Genomic DNA, 17,068 nt, shown 5'->3' with positions numbered 1-17,068 from the left:
GAGGGGGTGTGGAGCCCAGTTCTGCAGTGTGCTGCATGGACTGTGGTCTCCTATATCCATCTGGACACGCCAGGCATATGCTGCGTGCCCAGGCCTTCCTGGCCTGCACACAGAGGGCACCCGCCTGCCCTTGAGTGCTCTGACAGGTGACCTTCCGCCCTCCAGGAGGCGAAAACGGGACCAGCACAGAAGCCGAGGCAGTGGCAGAACCTGCCCCCCTTGCGGTCCCAGCCAGAGTGAACCCCTATTCCGTCATCGACATCACGCCATTCCAGGAGGACCAGCCGCCGCCCTCCGACCTGAGCGCCAAGGAGGAAGCCGTGGGTCTGCAGGTGCCCAGCGGGTACTCGGTGCCCGTGCCCTGTGGCTATGCTGTCCCCTGCAGCCTACCCCTGCTGCAGCCAGCCTACTGCAGCCCCGCCATCATCCGCACGGAGTCTGCAGAGGAGGAAGGTACTGCGCCTGCTCCCTGGCACAGCAGGGCGTGCTGTCTTCCCTTCCCCACCTTAGTCACCCCCCCTGCTCATAGGGTGGGATCAGTGCTCTCTTCCACAAGGCACAGATAAGGAGGGCTTTGAAATTGAGGCTGAGCCTGTGAGTCTGGCCTCTGAAGACCAGGGAGCCATAGGTGACCTCTGGCAGTGCCACCACGCCCCACACCTCCTCTGGCACTCACTGTTCCGCTGCTGGCTGGATTTACGTGTGTCCTGATACACCTGTCTACCCACAAACCAGCCGTCCTCTGAGTTGTTGTCCAGCTGTTTCATTCTCAGTGAGGAGGGGTGAGGAGGGAAGGAGAGACAAGGGCACACTCTGCCTGGGAGCTGTCTCCCTGCCCCGCAGCAGGCCTGCAGTGGAGGCCCAGAGATGCTCCAGAGCTGGCCACAGCAGTGAGGTGCAAGAAGAGACCTTGGGGAGAGGCCTGGACCCCACAGCCATGCCAGGGTGTGCAGCAAGGCACTGGGGATGACAGGTGTTCACCCATCTCTCCAGCCTGTGTCCTCAGTTCTGGGGTGGGGGCAGTCAGTCTCTGCCTTCCTCTCTACCCAGAGCGCAGAAGCTGCGAGGGTCTCGAGAGGCTGGGCTGAGTTAGCTAGAGATGGCCTTCTCACAACGTGAGCGGCATATGAGAGTGTGGGGAGTTTGGCAGAGATCCTTTTCTTTCTAGTTAGCAGCAATTTAAGAGAAACACCTTCCTTAAAGAAAGCTCTTGATTCTGGAATCCACAGAGGGCTCGTAGGAGAGGTGTCTTCTGCCTGTCTTTGTTCTGCAGTGGGCCACGAACCATGGTCTGTCCTTGGTCTGTAACCACGAAGCTGGCCCGTCTGCAGACCAGGGAGTGTGTCATGGAGACTTTCACTTAAGAAAATGTGCTCCTTTTACAGTGCTCTGCTTGTATTTAAGTTGTTTGGTTATTTAGCGATTGAACATCATTTAAAGTAGCTTAAAAATCACTCAGCATAATCTTAAAACAACTGCTGATTATTTTTACTGTCAACCAAGAGCCTGTAATAAAGTCATGTTGTGGTCAATTCTGCAGTGAGTCTTGGAGCCGAGGAACAAGGCCATTTGTGTTTATCTTTTGAAGAGAGATGAACACTCTGACCTCTTTCCAAGGAGGGTTGGTCTTGGGCAGGTCCAAAGCCTGCTTGCCTTTCAGCTTCTGGTGCCAGGATTCTTCCCTGGACATGGGGACCGCTGTGACCCTTAGGATTGTCTTGGGACACTGTGCTAGCCTGGCCCCTTCCCACACCGGGCCCTGGCCTGCTGTCCAAGGCCATCCTGAAGGTCTCTGAGACAGGTGCTGCTTTGGTTCCCTGGTTGTCTTCTGCCAGCAGAGTGCTCGCAGTGCCCTGTGTGGTGAGCATGCTCCCCTGGCCCCTGCCCCACATCAGAGCTCTCGTGTTCTGGAGGACACCCAACTTGCACTTTCCTTCTTGAAAGGAGGATCCGAGCTGGGAACTGCAACCTTCTGGGGGTGGGACATGTGGAAGCCCCTGCAGTGAGAAGTTGGGTGGGAGCAAGCTGGGAGGCCTACCTGAGCTCCCGCAGCACTGGGCAGAGGCCTGCTTCTGTGGCCTGGAAGTCCTGCCTGCTGTGTGCAGTTCCTTGCCCTGTGCCTGTGCTGTGTGGCAGCAGCCCTGTGCCTGGACTCTGCCTTCATCTGTGGAGTCACCAAGCTGGCTGAGCTCTCTTGGCCTTTGAGTCAGCCGTCCAGCAGCTGACTGGGAATGGTTGCTTACCCATCAATGAGTCCTCTTTGAGGGCTCTGTGTGGACAGTGGAGACTCATTTCTCTTGCTGGCACCTGATTGGCTGTTCGTCAGCCGTCTTCTCATGTAGGATGGCCTTTGCCATGATTTCCGCTCTCAACACCCACACAGGGCTGAGAGGAGGATGCCTGGTGGAGCCCAGGCGCCTGAGTCGGCCCTGTGCAGAGTGAGGGCATGAGTGTGTGTGCATAAGGCTGGACCCACGTCACGCTTTCTCCCCTGAGGGCCATCTGCATTGGTCCATAGATGCCCCTGCAAATAAATCAGATTGTAAATTCCCACGGACACTGGAGCTAGAGGGTCGTGTGCTTCAACCTGCAGCCTGATCTGTCTGCACCTCCGTGTGCTTTGTTTGTTCTGTGTCATGACCCCATGCTGAGCACATTTGGCCTAGGAACTGGAGGTTCTTAAGCCTCCCAGCCATCTTTATGGTGCCATAAGCCTGTGGTGAGAAGGAGCTGTGGACTCATCATGAGAGGAGAATGATGACCGCTCACACACTCTGGGATGTAAAGCATGGGTTCTTCTTTCCCAGCAGGAGCTCTGGAGGTTGCTGAGGACCACCAGCCTGCTTCTCCAAGTTCTGCAGACCCTCCACTCAGGTAGGTCGCTGTATTACCCTGAGGCCCTGCCTGTTCAGGTGGGCCGCGTGCACTGACCCCATGTGCCGGTGCCCGCCCTTCCCTCAGACTCCTGCTGCCCACGGCCCGGCCCCCTTCCTGCCTCCGGCCCCTCCAAGTGCTGCAGGCCTCCCTCAGGCCAGTGCATGGTCACCAGGTGCCTTACCCACATGGGGCCACCCAGCTGCCCCAGGGTGATGGGCTGTGGGCCTGGGCAGAGCTGTGCTGTCTTCAGCATGGCTTGTTCTCCCCTTCAGGGTTCAGGGTTGAAGGACCTCAGACATGGAGCCTCCCACAGACAGGCTTCTGGGGAGAAAGACTGTCAGGACCCCCACCCACTGCCAGTGCAGGCTGGTTCAGGAAGCCTGCCTGGAACCCGTGACCCATGAGTCACTGCGAGAGGGCGGGGCTCGCACCCCAGCAGCCTGAGGCTCACTAGGAGGCGGGATCTTCCTGAAGGGGAGGAGCCAGGAGGTGGGATCTTCCTGAAGGGGAGGAGCCAAGAGGCCGCGGTCTTCCTGAAGGGGAGGAACTAGGAGGCGGGATCTTCCTGAAGGGGAGGAGCCAGGAGGTGGGGTCTTCCTGAAGGGGAGGAGCCAGGAGGCGGGATCTTCCTGAAGGGGAGGAGCCAGGAGGTGGGATCTTCCTGAAGGGGAGGAGCCAAGAGGCGCGGTCTTCCTGAAGGGGAGGAACTAGGAGGTGGGGTCTTCCTGAAGGGGAGGAGCCAAGAGGTGGGATCTTCCTGAAGGGGAGGAACCAGGAGGCGGGGTCTTCCTGGAGGGGAAGAGCCAAGAGGTGGGGTCTTTCTGAAGGGGAGGAGCCAGGAGGCAGGATCTTCCTGAAGGGGAGGAGCCAAGAGGCGGGGTCTTCCTGAAGGGGAGGAACTAGGAGGTGGGATCTTCCTGAAGGGGAGGAACCAGGAGGCGGGATCTTCCTGAAGGGGAGGAGCCAAGAGGCGGGGTCTTCCTGAAGGGGAGGAACCAGGAGGTGCGGAGCCCACAGAAGGGGGGGTTTCCAGAGCTCAAGACTTTTAAACACGGAAATGCTCAGAATGGTTTAAAATACCTTTCCTGTTTCCTTCAGGATTTTGCTTACTTTTTAAATCGACCCTTTTAAAGGTGTATCCTCACACTTGAAAGGTGCAGTGACCCTCCTTTCTCGGTGTGGGCTGCGCTGGAGCAGCAGGACCTGGCTCCCGTCCCTGCGCAGCCCTGAGGCGGGCTGTGCAGTGCACCCTGGGGCTCTGCAGCCCCCACGGTCTCCCTTCTGCAGTTCCAGGTCTCCTCAGTCACACACAGTGCTAAAGTACTAAACAAACAACTTAGAAATGAGTCAGTCGTATGTGTTACACGGCACGCTTCCGAGTAGCATGATTGAGGTCCCTTCCTTTAGCATGCCGGCCAGTCACGCAGGAGAAGCTGTGTGCAAAGATCCCAGGCCCCTGCAGCGTCAGGCGGCCACTGGGGCCCTGGAGATGTCCTGGGGCGTGTGGCTGACAGCTGTATGGTGTTGTGATGGAAGCCTTCAGTCTTGTCCTCAGAGTCTTGCAGCTATCGTTAGAGCTTTCAGTAAAACAGTGTCTGCTGTGGCCCCACCCGTGTCACTCTCTGGCAAGGCACCTTGCCTCTCCATGGCCTGGCTCCTGGTGCTCTGCTCCTCTGTGTGTGGATGCTGGCCCTGTCCCAGTCCCCTCTTTCCTCTGGGCCTGTTAGGCTGCTGCAGTTTCCCCTTAGAAGTGCCAGCAGAATGCAAGTGTCCTGGGCCTGGCACCCTTGTGTTCCTTTTGTCAGCAGCGGTGCCTTGAAGCTGTCCCCTTAGGTTCTCCAGTGGGTCTGATCGGAGTGTTGCAGTGGCTTCCCATGGCCCAGGACAGGATACAAGTCCCTGTCGGGCCCTGTGACTCACCCATGGGCTAGGGTGGCCTTGTGTCTCTCTGACCCTGACCGGTAGTGGGGGTGAAGGTTCAGGCCTTGTACACCCAGCGTCGTGTGCAGCATGGTGCAGACCTAGAGGCGAGTCGGGCCTTCTGGCAGGGACTGCATTTGTCTTGTGTCCTGTGGTGCTAGTCCTGTTGCTGCGTGCAGAGGTGGTCGAGAGCACTTGCTGACAAGTTGGGATGAATTTGGGCATGGGATTTCTGTAGAGTCATATCAGGGAAACCACAGTTAGTAGGCCCAGCTGTGCACATGCGGGCACAGGGCGGGTGCTCACTCCTCTGAGGTGGGGTGCTTCTGCGGGTTCTGATTTCATGGTGCTTTCTTTCAGTGGTGATCAAGACAGCCGAGGTGGCAGCGCCCTTGCCCAATGGGCAGCAGACCCTGCCAACACAGCATGGATGGAGAGTGAGTATCCTAAGCCCTCTCTTTGGTCAGATCAGAAGCTTTAACATTTCTCACTTATTTAAAGCTGGGAATGTCCCTAGGTTCCCTGACAGGCCGTCGTTTCTACAGGTGATCACATCTGGCACTTGCCACCTCTCCGTTGCACCTCTTGGTATGGACTTTGGTTGGGAAACTAATGTGTTGACTTGCAGCCCTGTTGGCCACTCTGCTGGGATGGCAAGGCATTCCTGCTGGCAATTCCTAGGAGCCACTTTGTCCTGGACGGTTTTGACTAGAGGTGGCAGTGGTTCAGCCAGCCATGGACAGATTGCAATTCCACATGTGGTTTGATGTCCCAGGATGAGGCCCTTCCCTTCGTTCAGCATGCCCGCCAGCATGCCACATCTAGCATATGTTTTAGATAGATTCATTTCTTTAATTTTTAATGAAAAGTAAAGATTGCTTTTTGATTATGCCTTCTCTGACCCACTGGTCCTCTGACGCTTGCACATCGACTTGGGGGAAACCTCGGCAGCTGCTGCTGAGCACTGGATTACCTCCTGCAAATCCTCACACTGCTCTGCTCATGACTTTGCAGAACACAGATCCTGGCTTAACTAGCTGGTTCTGCCAGGAGCTGCTGAATCACGATCATCGCAGAATTAAATCATCATCTGGCTCTTTGCTGGTGGTTTTATTTCCAATGCAAAATCTTCCCCAGTTCCTCCTGTTACTCACTTACACAGTCCAGTTAATTAGAAGAGTTATACTTGAAAGGTAGTGCTGTGAACAAGTGTCCTTCACCCCTGTCTCAGAAAGGGGCAGTGTTTGCTGGGGCTGCAGTTGTAGTGCCCTCGTGACCCTGAGCTCGCCAGTGACAGCAGCTGCCATGTTCCCAGCTCTGGGCAGCAATGGCAGGGTGCAGGGGGAGCTTCTGCTCGTGTCCTGTACAGGGAGCCCTCACCCTGGGTTTTCCTACGGGAAGACTTGGCAGTTGGAGTGGTCCTTTATAGAGAATGGAACACTAAGTGAGTGAGTGTTTTAGAAAAGTAACCCAGGCTGGGTGCATGGCCATGCCTGTAATCCCAGCAGCTCAGGAGGCTGAAACAGGAGATCACAGTTCAAAGCCAGCCTCAGCAAAAGCAAGGTACTAAGCACCTCAGTGAGACCCTGTCTCTAAAGAAAATACAAAATAGGGCTGGGGATGTGGCTCAGTAGTCGAGTGCCCCTGAGTTCAATCCCTGGTACCCACTCTGCAGCCCGCCATCCCCCGCTTAAAAAAAAAAAAAAAGTAATAGCAAGGTCCTTCTGTGAAACAGACACTTTTCAGTCAATGCCAAGGTCACTGCTGCTCTGACGAGGCCGTCTTATACAGCATGTACCATGTGGCCTGTGCTGCCTGCTCCTGAGGAAACTCACCTTCACGGAGCAGGAGTGGTGCACGAGGTGCCAGCTGAGACATTCGTCCCCCACGTGTGCCTTGCAAGCACCGTGGGGCCGTCGGTCATGTCAATGCTTTCCTGTTTTACATGGCACAAGTGGTTCCCCCTTTATTTCCAAAACTCTGGACGTCACTTTTGTACTTTGTACATCAGAAGGTTTTACGGCCACAGTCTTGTGTAGGAGAGCCATGCAGAGGTGAATAATTGAACACAGGTCATAGGACAGGTCACCTGTTGTGGCCTTCCACAGCTTGTCCACAGAGTGGCATCTCTCATTCCAAACAAAAGAGTCCTCCCCAACCGCAGTGCTTGTCCCGTGGTGGGCCAAAGAAGCCCACTAAAGTGGCTTTTCAAGCCAGTGTGGCTTCTCAGGGGACAGTGGGCCTGGGAGCTCTAGGTGCCTGTGGTTCCTTCAGGGTGGCCCTTACAGCTTCTTCCCTTTTGTTGAAGATCCAGAGGAAGCCATTTACAATGACGTGCCCAGGGAGAATTCAGACTCGGAACCAGGTTTGCTCTTTCTGGACCTGAGCTTAGCAGTCTTTCCCTCTGGGTGCGGAGGGGCTCCTGAGCATGCACAGAACCCCGGGGCCGGGTGCATGTGTGTTCTGTGTTCACCTTCCACATATGGTCCGTGGCTCGCTGCTGTGGTGTGGTAGAACACTGGTGTGCATGCACATATGTGTGGACAGCACGTGAAGCAGGAGTGAAAGATGTGGACGGTAGGAACAAAGACATCAGACCCTTGGTGGCCAAGAAGCCCCAGCCTGTGTCTGAAGATGACATCAGTGGGAAAATGGGGAGAATCAGGATTGGGTGGCATCACTAAGAATTTCCTAGGGTTACAGGAAGACCTAAATTCTCAGAAATACCGACTCAACCCAGGATTAGTTAAACGCCAGTCCACACTAGGCTAATGCCGCAGAGCGGAGCCCCAGATCCAGTGGGAACATGCAGGGCGGCTGGGACCACAGCCCACTGCAATTAGGACCTAGGGGGACAGCCCTCTCCATCTGGGAGACGGCACCAGGGAGTGAGGGAGTAGCCGCTCTCTGAACCTGGACTTGCAGGTTCCTTCAAGAAGGAAGATCTGCTGGCCACAGCCTGGGGAGCTTGCCCCCTTGTGGATGCTGAGGACATACTTAATGTCAGGCTTCTGAGGACGCAGTGCTGAGCCTAGAGGAAAGTGAGGGGAAGAAGAGGTCGAGGCGCATGTGTAGCCTTGCAAGCCCAGGGCCACCCATAACGGTGGCAGCTCCGTGGGGCTCAGCCCTGGGTGGCCCTGGGCTGGGAGGGCGCTGCTGCACCAAGCCCTGAGGCCACCTTTACAGCTGGCCGGGCTCCTTGGTTGCCTCCTTTCGCTTGGTGGCCTGTGAGGGTCCAGTGTGTTTCATGGGTGACTGCTAAGAGAGTGAAATGCAGTGTGAAATGACAAACCGTCGTTCTGGCTGAAGGTAGAAGTGTAAGTTAAGACAGAGCAGCAGTGGTCTGAGAGAGACTGCAGAAGTCCAGACCTTGGTTCTCACGGAAACCGGGAGTTGGATCCAGTTGCCAGTGGGAGACGTCCTCAGAGGGATAAAATGGAGAGCTGTGAGAGAGGGATGCAGAAGTTCTGAAGTAACTGGTAGGAAAAGAAATGCCCGGGCTCTGTGAGGCGACTACTGGGGCCGCTGTGGAGCACCGTCGCGGGTCTGCAGTGCTGAGCCCGGGTTTCCTGACGGCATAGCCCCAGGATACCTAGAGCCCACTCTGACCTGGTTCCGTCACTGTAGGAGGGGCAGCCCTCCCATGTGGAAGGACCCGGGATGCAGGGCCAGTGAGCGTAGAAGGTGAATCTGAGGGACAGAAAGGACGCACGGAGCCCTGGAGCGAGTTCCCAGTGTGCCACAAAGAAGAACAGTGTCAGAGAATTGCTGTTTAGGTCTCCTCCCTGGGTACCAGTCCAATAAGATGGGTAAAAACCACAGACATTTGGGAATTATCAATCACTACTCTGCTACTTGTGGTCAGTTTGAAAACAATGAAAATCAGAAGTAATTTGACTTGAATAATCTAGAAATGTGTAGGGTAGATTTAAGATAATAAAGCTCTCTACATAATAGCATATGTTAAAAATGGATTGCAAAGTCCTGAGTCTGGGTACAGTCCAGTCATGAGAACAGACAGCAGAGTACACTAAGGATGGTGGGAGGGAGGAAAGAAGATACCGGAAAGTGATAAAACAGAATGACACAGCAGCAGGGTTTCAGCAGAGCCCAGGCAGTCCTTGGAAAAGTAGAGATAGGCCCACCCTGGTGGTGCCCTCAGGGGGAGAAGCAGAGAAGGGGAGCAGGGGGAAGACTGTAGAAGACCCAGAGTGTAGGTGCAGCATGTATTTGAAGAAGCCATAGCTTTTCCTCGATAAATTAAAACCCTTAAGTTACGTTTTTCTGTAAGAGTCAGCTGTATCTGAAATTGAAAGCATTAATCTGCAATAATTGAGGATGCTGAATCCATGGCTTGGCTCACATGCAGAACAGTCCCCAGACACAGAGCTGGCCCATGAGCTGCAGGAACGAGCGACCCTCCAGTGCACCCTGTTCCTGTGATGGCAGACGGGCGAGGCTCTAAACTCAAGATGTAGTGTAAACTTGCAAACCCCTCCCTCGAAATCTGGGTGTCCCAGATAAGACAGGAAATGAGTCCAGTGGTGTCCCAGAAAAAAGCAGAATCCCACTTAGCCCAGTGGGTGTGTCCTGGGAGTCGGGTCCTTTCTACAGGGTGAGGGCAAACACACTTCAGTGGCTGTGGGGAAGACTACAGGAGAAGGGGCCTTTCCCAGCCTGACCAGGAATGTGTTCCTGAAATCCGTCAGACTTCTCAGAGGTGGAGTGTCGGATACTCATTAGTTCATCCATTTCTGGAGTGCCTGGGGCCTGTCCACCCTAGGAGGAGCTGTGCCCCCCTCGGGATTCCCCTGCAGGCCAACAGTCCCACCTGGGCCTCTTGATAAGGGCAATTGCCTGGAGCAGGTGATTTATGTAAGTGCAAATAAGGGGGTCCCCCAGCTCACTGCCTACAGGCCAGCTCATCTACCTGGTAGGGTCACTGGCCCTGCCAGGTAGCCTGTGCCCTGGGTCTGCCAGGAGGTGGCTGCCAGGGATGGCTGTGGTCCTGGTTGCCCATGCCCCCTTTGTGAGGATAGCACTGCAGAGAGTTGATGCTCAGGGACCAACTCCCCTGGTTCTCCTTTGCAAGGAAATTCTGCTCACAAACCTTCCCCAAACCTTGTGGCTGTGGGAGCCAAGTGTCTTCGTGTCTTTTTCAAGGTCTGGAAGTATCTTGTTCCTGATGGTCCTCTGAGGTCAGCATGATGACACTTCCCTGGCCAGGATCATGCTGCCCACTGGAGCTGATGCTCTTTGCCTCGAGTGTCCTGCTGGCCCCTGAGGTTTTGAAGAACACTTGGTATTTCCTGGGTAGTGGCTCACGTCTATTTCAGCCCTTTGGGCCACTGTGACAGAGTGCAGTAGCCTAGGTGTCTTAGAGACCCGAGGCATCGCTTGTGTGCAGGTTGGTGTCAGGGCCCCCTCCCTGGTTGCACTCTGCCTTCTCCCTGCGTCCTCTGCGGAGGAGGCAGGCTGCCCCTGGGTCTCCCTACGAAGGGCCCTGACCGCATGCTGAGAACTCTGCCCTCAGGACCACCTGCTGACGCCATGGCAGTGGGGATGCGGTGCCCACACGTGAGGCTTGGCATGAACAGTCAGGCCATGCTTGAGAACCTGTGGCCCCCGCAGGTGGACCTCCAGAAACTCATGGCCCAGGGCCCAGCCCGACTGGTAAAGGGCAAGAGGTGGGGAGGCTCAGGAAGCACAGCGCAGATGAGCCCAGACAGGCTGAGTGTGGACTGGGCAGTGTCCAGCCACGGGCACGGGTCAGCGCTGGTGGTGCCCGTGTCCTTCGGGACAGCACCAGCAGGAGTGACCTGTGCTGACCTGGAGGACCAAGGCTGGTCAGCTAGATGGTCAGCAGTCACTTTTGCCTCTAGTGAGACCAGTGAGGCCTCCGGGCAGGTGTCTGGGTAGGCAGCAGGCGTGCCCGCCACCCTGTGCCTTTTCACCTGTTCAGAGTTCCACGCTCCCGTGTCTCTGAATGAAGCCGATGCAGTGAGCTCAGAGACTCCCTCCTTGGACTCCGAGTCCCAGGGGCGAGGTGCCTCATGGCTCTAGGACAGCTGCCCTTGTGCCCAGGTTCCTCCTAGAGTCTACCTGGTGGCGTTGGCCTGGCCAGCATGTGGGAGGGCACTGAGGGGCTCAGCAGAATCTTGGAGCCACAGAGGCCACCCCGTGCCGGCTCCTCAAGCTGTGCAGCTGCTGTGTATACCTAGATCCCTCCTGGACTTGTGGCCCAGCAGGCCCTGGGCTGCGGCTGGAGGGACGGGCGGGCGGGCGCTGTGGGGGCTGGGTTCAGTCCTCAGTTTTGGAAACCATGAGTCGGAACCCAGGAATTGCAGAGGGTAGATGTTCACGTCGTCATCCACCCTCCAGCGGAGAAAGCCCTGACCAGTGGGAGGCGAAGGAGCCCTGGGGGAGGATCTGGAACTTCCAGGGATTTAAAGTGGCCATTTCCAGCAGAGGCAGATGCCGCCTTCCCCCTGAGGAGTGTGTTCCTCCTGTTCAGGGTTCTTACTCCAAGTTTTACCGCAGTGAAGGACTGAGGTTGCGCGGTAGAGGTCGTAGAGATATGGATTTATCTTGATGCAGGAAATGCCATCTTCCAGGTAGACTGCCCTTAGGTGACCATCTAAGCAGAAGGCTGCCTTCCGTCCTTTGTCCTTGGTAAACTTCAGCCTCATGCAGAGCCACGTGTGCCCCCGAGACGCACAGTTGGGATCAGGAAGGCATGTGTTTGGGGTCTGAGGACGTCCTCTGTCCTCCCGGAGCCCTGGAGCCAGCGGCCACCACTGCGGGGGAGCACCTCGCTGTTCTGCTGATGCCGCTTGTTAGTGGGAATCGTGGCGTCCTGGCACCTGCTGGGAGGAGGCTTGCTCTCGTGGGCATCAGGCCTTGGCCCACTGTAGGAGGCACTGCTCAGCTTCATCCACAGGACACATGCTGTGGGTGGCCCTTGGGGTTTTAACAGAAAGCTCCTTGTCATCGTACTTGGTGACATAAATATGACATGTCTTCACTCATTCTGAAATGACCTATGTGAAGAAGGCATTTAAATACACTAGCAGATTATAAGTTTTATCACCATTTTTAGCATAAAAGCAAACTGTACAGTTGTTTGAAGCAAGTGCACTGTGTCGGTGCTTCAGTATTTCATCTGCGTAGAGGAAATCAGCAGCTGTTTGTCACCCCTCCTCCTAGCCACCCAGCCAGCATCTGCCGTCTCTCTGCCCACCTGCCATCTGCCCATCATCGAGATGTCTGTCATCTTTCTATGCTGTCTGTACTTCCCTGTGACTTTCCTTCATGGAAAGTTTGCTGTTGCTAACAAGTTACTTGGTGTCATTGTGGGGGGCTCCCACAGAGCAATATCCCTGGGAAACGGATGGGGTTGGGGACCTATGAGAACCACCGAGGAGCTGCTCAGTGGAGGAGCCGCTAAGTGGCGCCTTTCCAAGAAGCGTGTCGGGCACTGGGATGTGTCCCGCCCCTGGGCTAGATGGCGAGGTAAAATCACAGCCAGGCTGGTGTGCTGCCTCTCCATTTTAATGTTGTCTTGGTGTTTGTGCACTCAGATGAAATGATTTATGACGACGTGGAGAACGGAGATGAAGGTGGAAACAGTTCTCTGGAGTATGGGTGGAGTTCGAGTGAATTTGAAAGCTACGAAGAGCAGAGTGACTCAGAATGCAGGAACGGAGTCCTCAGGCCCTTCCTGCGCAGCACCCACAAGAAGCAGGTAGGTGTGGGTCTGGCTTGGGTGGCTGTCCCCCCATCGGCACATGCACGGGCTGTGAGATGTGGATTTTATTCACAGGGCACTTATGGGATTGTTTTTAAGACCTCGACATTCAGTTTGGGGAGAACATGAGGTATCTTTGCGTGGGGTGAATGATCATAGGTAATTGGGACATTACACCTTCTTAAGCTCCATCGCTGAAAGGACCCCAGGCAGGCTCCCTGTCCAGGCGTTGTGTGGGTCCTGGTGGTGCTCTGTGGCTCCTGCTTGCTGGGTGTGCCAGGCCCATGCAGCCGGTGGCCTGATGGGTGCCGCTCTGTGTCCTTCAGTGGAGTCCTGAGAGCCCATGTCTCCCCACAGGCAGAAGGACTCGGGACGTGTGGAGGGATGAGTCCCGGCGTCCCAGGCGGCCTGAGACGACCTTTTCCTAAGGAGAGCTTTAAATGTTTTTGTGGAAATCCTACAGGTGGGGTCCAGGGAGGAACTTGGAACCCTCCAGGAGTGAACTCGAGAGCTGGTGGGGCTGTGCGTGGCTGCAGCCTCCTCCCCGAGGCTCCTCTGCAGTGAGGCCTTTACCATGGGTGGGAGCCCAGTTTTTGTTGGTGGGGGTCTTCTGGCCAGGTGTGGGAGGGTCTCTGGGTACCAGTCTGTCCAGTCCCACATACCAGGGTGTGGTCACCAGGCAGGCCACAGGCAGCCCTGCTCTGAGGCTGGACACCTTTGTCCTGTGACTAGTGGCCGTGGCCAGGTTTGTCCCGCTCCCCAGTGACCCCACAACCAGAGGCCGCGTTCCGGATGCGGTTCCCGTCTCTGTGGCTGGCAGGTTACAGGGCTGCTTGGAGCTGTTGTGTTCTCTGAACTCGAGTTGTGAGCGTGGTCAGCTCAGCTGCTCAGGTTTGTTACCAGGCTCCTTCTAGACACCGGGGCAGCACGGGGCTGGGTCAGACCTTCCTGACAGCAGCTGAGGTTTCAAGAGCAGTTCTCGGGTGTAGCATTCAAGGTGGCCTGGAGCACACGAGGGAAACACTTGGTTCTGTCCTGTGGCTTACGTGGCAGCTGGGCCCGTTGGGCATCGCGCGACCGCTCTGCCCTCCGAGGGGACTGTGTTCCCACTCGAGCCCCCAGCACACCAGCAAGGATGTCAGAGAGGGTGCAGTGACTGGGCAGCCCTTCCCTGCTTGGAGGAGCATGCAGGGCTGCACGGGCCTGGCCTGTGGACGTGAAGCCCTGCGAGGCAGCCAAACTGGGTTTCCTGCCAGGAGTACCAGGTAGGGTGTGCACAGGCAGATCAGGTCTCTAGCCTATGAGTTTATATTTTAAAACTGCCAGAGTAAAACGATGAGTGGTGGGGAATCAGGAGGCATCTCAGGCTTTTGTTAAACACGGTCACAGTTTCTCTGGTGGACATGAGAAACGCCCCCAGAGGAGCAGAGGGCTTGGGGGTGTGCATTTGAGATGCTGGTCAGTGCAAAAGAGCCCAGCCCAGCCGGTCAGTGAGAGCCCGGAGCGGCGTGGAGGCAGTCCTACAGGCAGCGTTCCCGTGTGGGGGCTGATGCAGAGGCCTGGTGCTGCCCAGGCCACGGCTGTCCTCCCAGGTGCTGCTGAGTGACGTCGGGTGCTGATGGGTGTGTGGTGCACTTGCCACCTTGGTGGCCAGGGCAGTGTCCTCTGGTGGAGTCTCCGGCACACAGACCTTCACCTCTCCATCAGCAGGGCTGGGCCCAGGAGAGGGGCCAGTGTCCTTCGCCCTGAGGTGCCCTGTGCAGGCAGGGCCTGTTTTGAAGCTGTGTCTCTTTATGCCACAGCTTTCCCATGGCCTCACCCGTTTAAAGGCGCACTGTGAGGAGAAGGTGAGAGGCTTGGTGGCAAGCACGGTGGGCACCATGGAAGGGCGGCAGCTGCAGCGCAGGCGCCAGCGCAAGGTAGTGTGGCTCTTCCCAACCATGGCCAGAGATGCTGCCTGCAGACCGCCGGGCACCCGGCCTCTGTACCACTGGGCTGGAGCAGTGTTCGGGTGCACCCGGCACCTCTGGCTTTCGATGCTGGCCTCTGTGTGCCTTCTACACTCCTTGCCTCACGAGCAGCGGGAGCCGCAGGAGGTCTGCAAGGGTGGTGTTGAGCCTGTGTGCCGGGCAGCGGGTCAGAGGCACAGATCTCCCCAAGGGCAAGACAGGCCCTTGCTGTGCGGTTTGGAAAATATAGGAGTTTCCCATAAATACGACATTGAAGATGATGTGTCGTGGGTTTATTTTTTAAATAAAAATTAATAAAAGTAGTCGGAGATTCTCAGTTTTAATTTCTGCTGCAGTCACTTTCTGTTAATAAAACCCAGATAAACTTATGCTCCTAGGAGTCACCTTTGGCTTGGAAGGGCTGGGGCGTAGCTCAGTGGTAGGGCACATGCTTAGCACCCACGAGGCCCCAGCACCACAAAGAATACTCATAACGACAGTTTTTAAGGGAGTAAAGAATAGCTCCCAGGCCAAGACGTTTCAGAACTGCTGGGTGTGGACACTGCAAAGGTCAGTTCTTTGGATGTGTTTTAAAAGAGCACTGTCAAGTAATTCCCCTCAACCGCATCTTGACCCTGCGCTGTGCGTGACGTGTCCTTCCCTGAATAGCCCTAGCGGCAGGAGGCCCTTCTGGTTGACTCCACAGGACCGAGCAGAGCCAGGGTGGCAGGTCTGGGATGGTGGGTTGCCTCCAGGGCCTCCTAGGGGTCCCAGGCCCTGGGGAAGGGGTGCAGTGCAGAGTAGCCCACTTAGCCGAGCTTGGATCAGAAGACATGTGAAACCAGACCCGGTGGACACCTTTCATTCAGGAAGAAGAAAATCCTGCAGAGCCAGGAGGCCTGGGCAGGGATATGGCCAGGGATGAGCCCCAGGCCACACTGCTTTGCCACCCAGCATGGGGCTGTCCTGTCCAGCAGCCATCCTCAGCTTCACACATGGTCAGGCTGGGCACCAGGTGCAGAGAGCCGCCCAGCTCTGGAGTGAGGAAGGAGCAGGACCTAGAGGGACCTGCAGTGAGTGGATGTGAGGCCCCCCAGGGTGAGGGGCAGAGGCATGTGTGAGAAGACACCCAGCCACGTAGGCTGGCCAGCTGTGGATGGTCCACTGTTGTGCAGGCGTGCAGCGGGCAAGAGTGGCTTCCGTGTTTTGGTAGTTGGAAAGAATGGCCCAGTTCAGGCTGGGAGCTGGAGTCTGGGTGCCTGTGGGGGTGTCTCACAGACTGGGGTGAGCATGTTGGATGGCAGCCAGAGGTGCCCATAGGAAGGAGCCCGGGGCCTTGGGGAGAACCTTTCAGGGCTGCCAGCTCACCGCAGTGCTCTGTCACATGATGTGACAGCTGAGCAGTGGCGTCGGCATGGGGTCCAGGGCAGCGCACCCAGCTCCTGAGGGCCCGAGGGGCCACAGCTCGCTCCTCTCCCATGTCACTGCCGAAGCCACCCCTGGCTTCCAGGGCAGGAGGAGGTAGAACCAGGCCGTGTGGGCTCTGTGTCGGGGACACGTCACTATGACATGAGCGGCAGCAAGTGCTCAGCCGGTGGCTCCCCGACTGCCAGGGTGGGGGTCCTGTGATTGCTGCCCTGGGTGACATGGCCACCCCTTTCCTCCACAGATGGGAGAGCCCCTGCACACAGGCCACATGCCCTGCTTCCTTGCGTCCAGACGCCCGTCTCCAGGCCTCCACACCAGGCCAGGGCACACGGGCATGCCTCTGAGCTCCGCCCGAGTGACTGATCTGTGGCTGGTCAGGGAGTCAGCCTGGTGGCGACTACCATGTGCCTTGTGTGGTCCTTGCCTCATTCCAAGAGTCCTCGAAGCTGCTCTCCAGAGATGCAGCCCACACCTGCCCCAGGGAGCCCTGCGCACAGGGCGTGATGCGAATGAGGCGCTTCTCCTGGATGATCACCTGCACAGCTCCCACGGGGGAGCTTGAAGAAGAACCGCTGTGCGGATCAGGGAGGAAGCCCAGCCAAACACATGGTATCATGGCGTGCTCTCCTGGAGGACAGGGGACTTCACAGAAAGGTCAATGGAGCAGGGTGATGTTTCCCCAGTTATTCAGACACTGGGAACCGGGAAGGCAGGAGGCACAGGGAGGGCGCGGCCATCTGTCCTCCATCCTGTGCGCTCTTCCCTGAGGCGGTGGGCCAGCCCACCGTGCAGCCCAGCATCTGGGCCACCTGCCTGACCCTCTCACCAGTGCAGCCCACCGACAGCTGGAGCTCCATCTGTCCCAGTGACTGTCGGCTCCTGCTGAGGCACAGCCCAGGACGGTGGAAGAAGGTTCCGGGCTTTCTTTAGGAAGGAGAGCTCTCAGAGAAAGGTGGCCTTCAGACTGCACCCTCCCGGCCTCTGAAGGAGAAGGCGTGTGGAGGATGTCAGGCACCCGGCCTACTTCCTGGCCAGCACCTGCTCTGCGCCAAGTGTGACCAGGCCCAGCAGCAGGCATGCTGTCTGGGAAGAGCCGTGTGGCCTCAGGAGCTGGGCGTCTCTGGACATCATGTCTGACCAGCGCCAG

General features: G+C 56.9%; 1 protein-coding gene across 3 annotated transcripts in view; it reads left to right on the top strand.

Annotated features, from left to right (window-relative positions):
• Positions 1 to 14,347, top strand: part of LOC308634930 (rho guanine nucleotide exchange factor 10-like) — a 33,173-nt gene extending 18,826 nt beyond the window's left edge. For 2 of the 3 annotated variants that reach the window (XM_081269131.1, XM_081269130.1), the window contains 6 exons: positions 166 to 453; positions 2,808 to 2,874; positions 5,158 to 5,234; positions 7,106 to 7,162; positions 12,378 to 12,541; positions 12,902 to 14,347. In XM_081269131.1, the coding sequence (XP_081125257.1) occupies positions 166 to 453; positions 2,808 to 2,874; positions 5,158 to 5,234; positions 7,106 to 7,162; positions 12,378 to 12,541; positions 12,902 to 13,108 (860 nt within the window). In that variant the 3' untranslated portion in view covers positions 13,109 to 14,347. The remainder of the gene's footprint in view (positions 1 to 165; positions 454 to 2,807; positions 2,875 to 5,157; positions 5,235 to 7,105; positions 7,163 to 12,377; positions 12,542 to 12,901) is intronic. The other variant, XM_081269132.1, reaches the window with a different exon arrangement.
• The last annotated feature ends 2,721 nt before the right edge of the window (positions 14,348 to 17,068 follow it).

This window comes from Spermophilus citellus (genome assembly GCF_964194105.1).
Source record: "Spermophilus citellus genome assembly, chromosome: 16".
Classification (NCBI taxonomy): Eukaryota; Metazoa; Chordata; class Mammalia; order Rodentia; family Sciuridae; genus Spermophilus; species Spermophilus citellus.
This window is presented reverse-complemented; position numbering and strand designations above follow the sequence as displayed.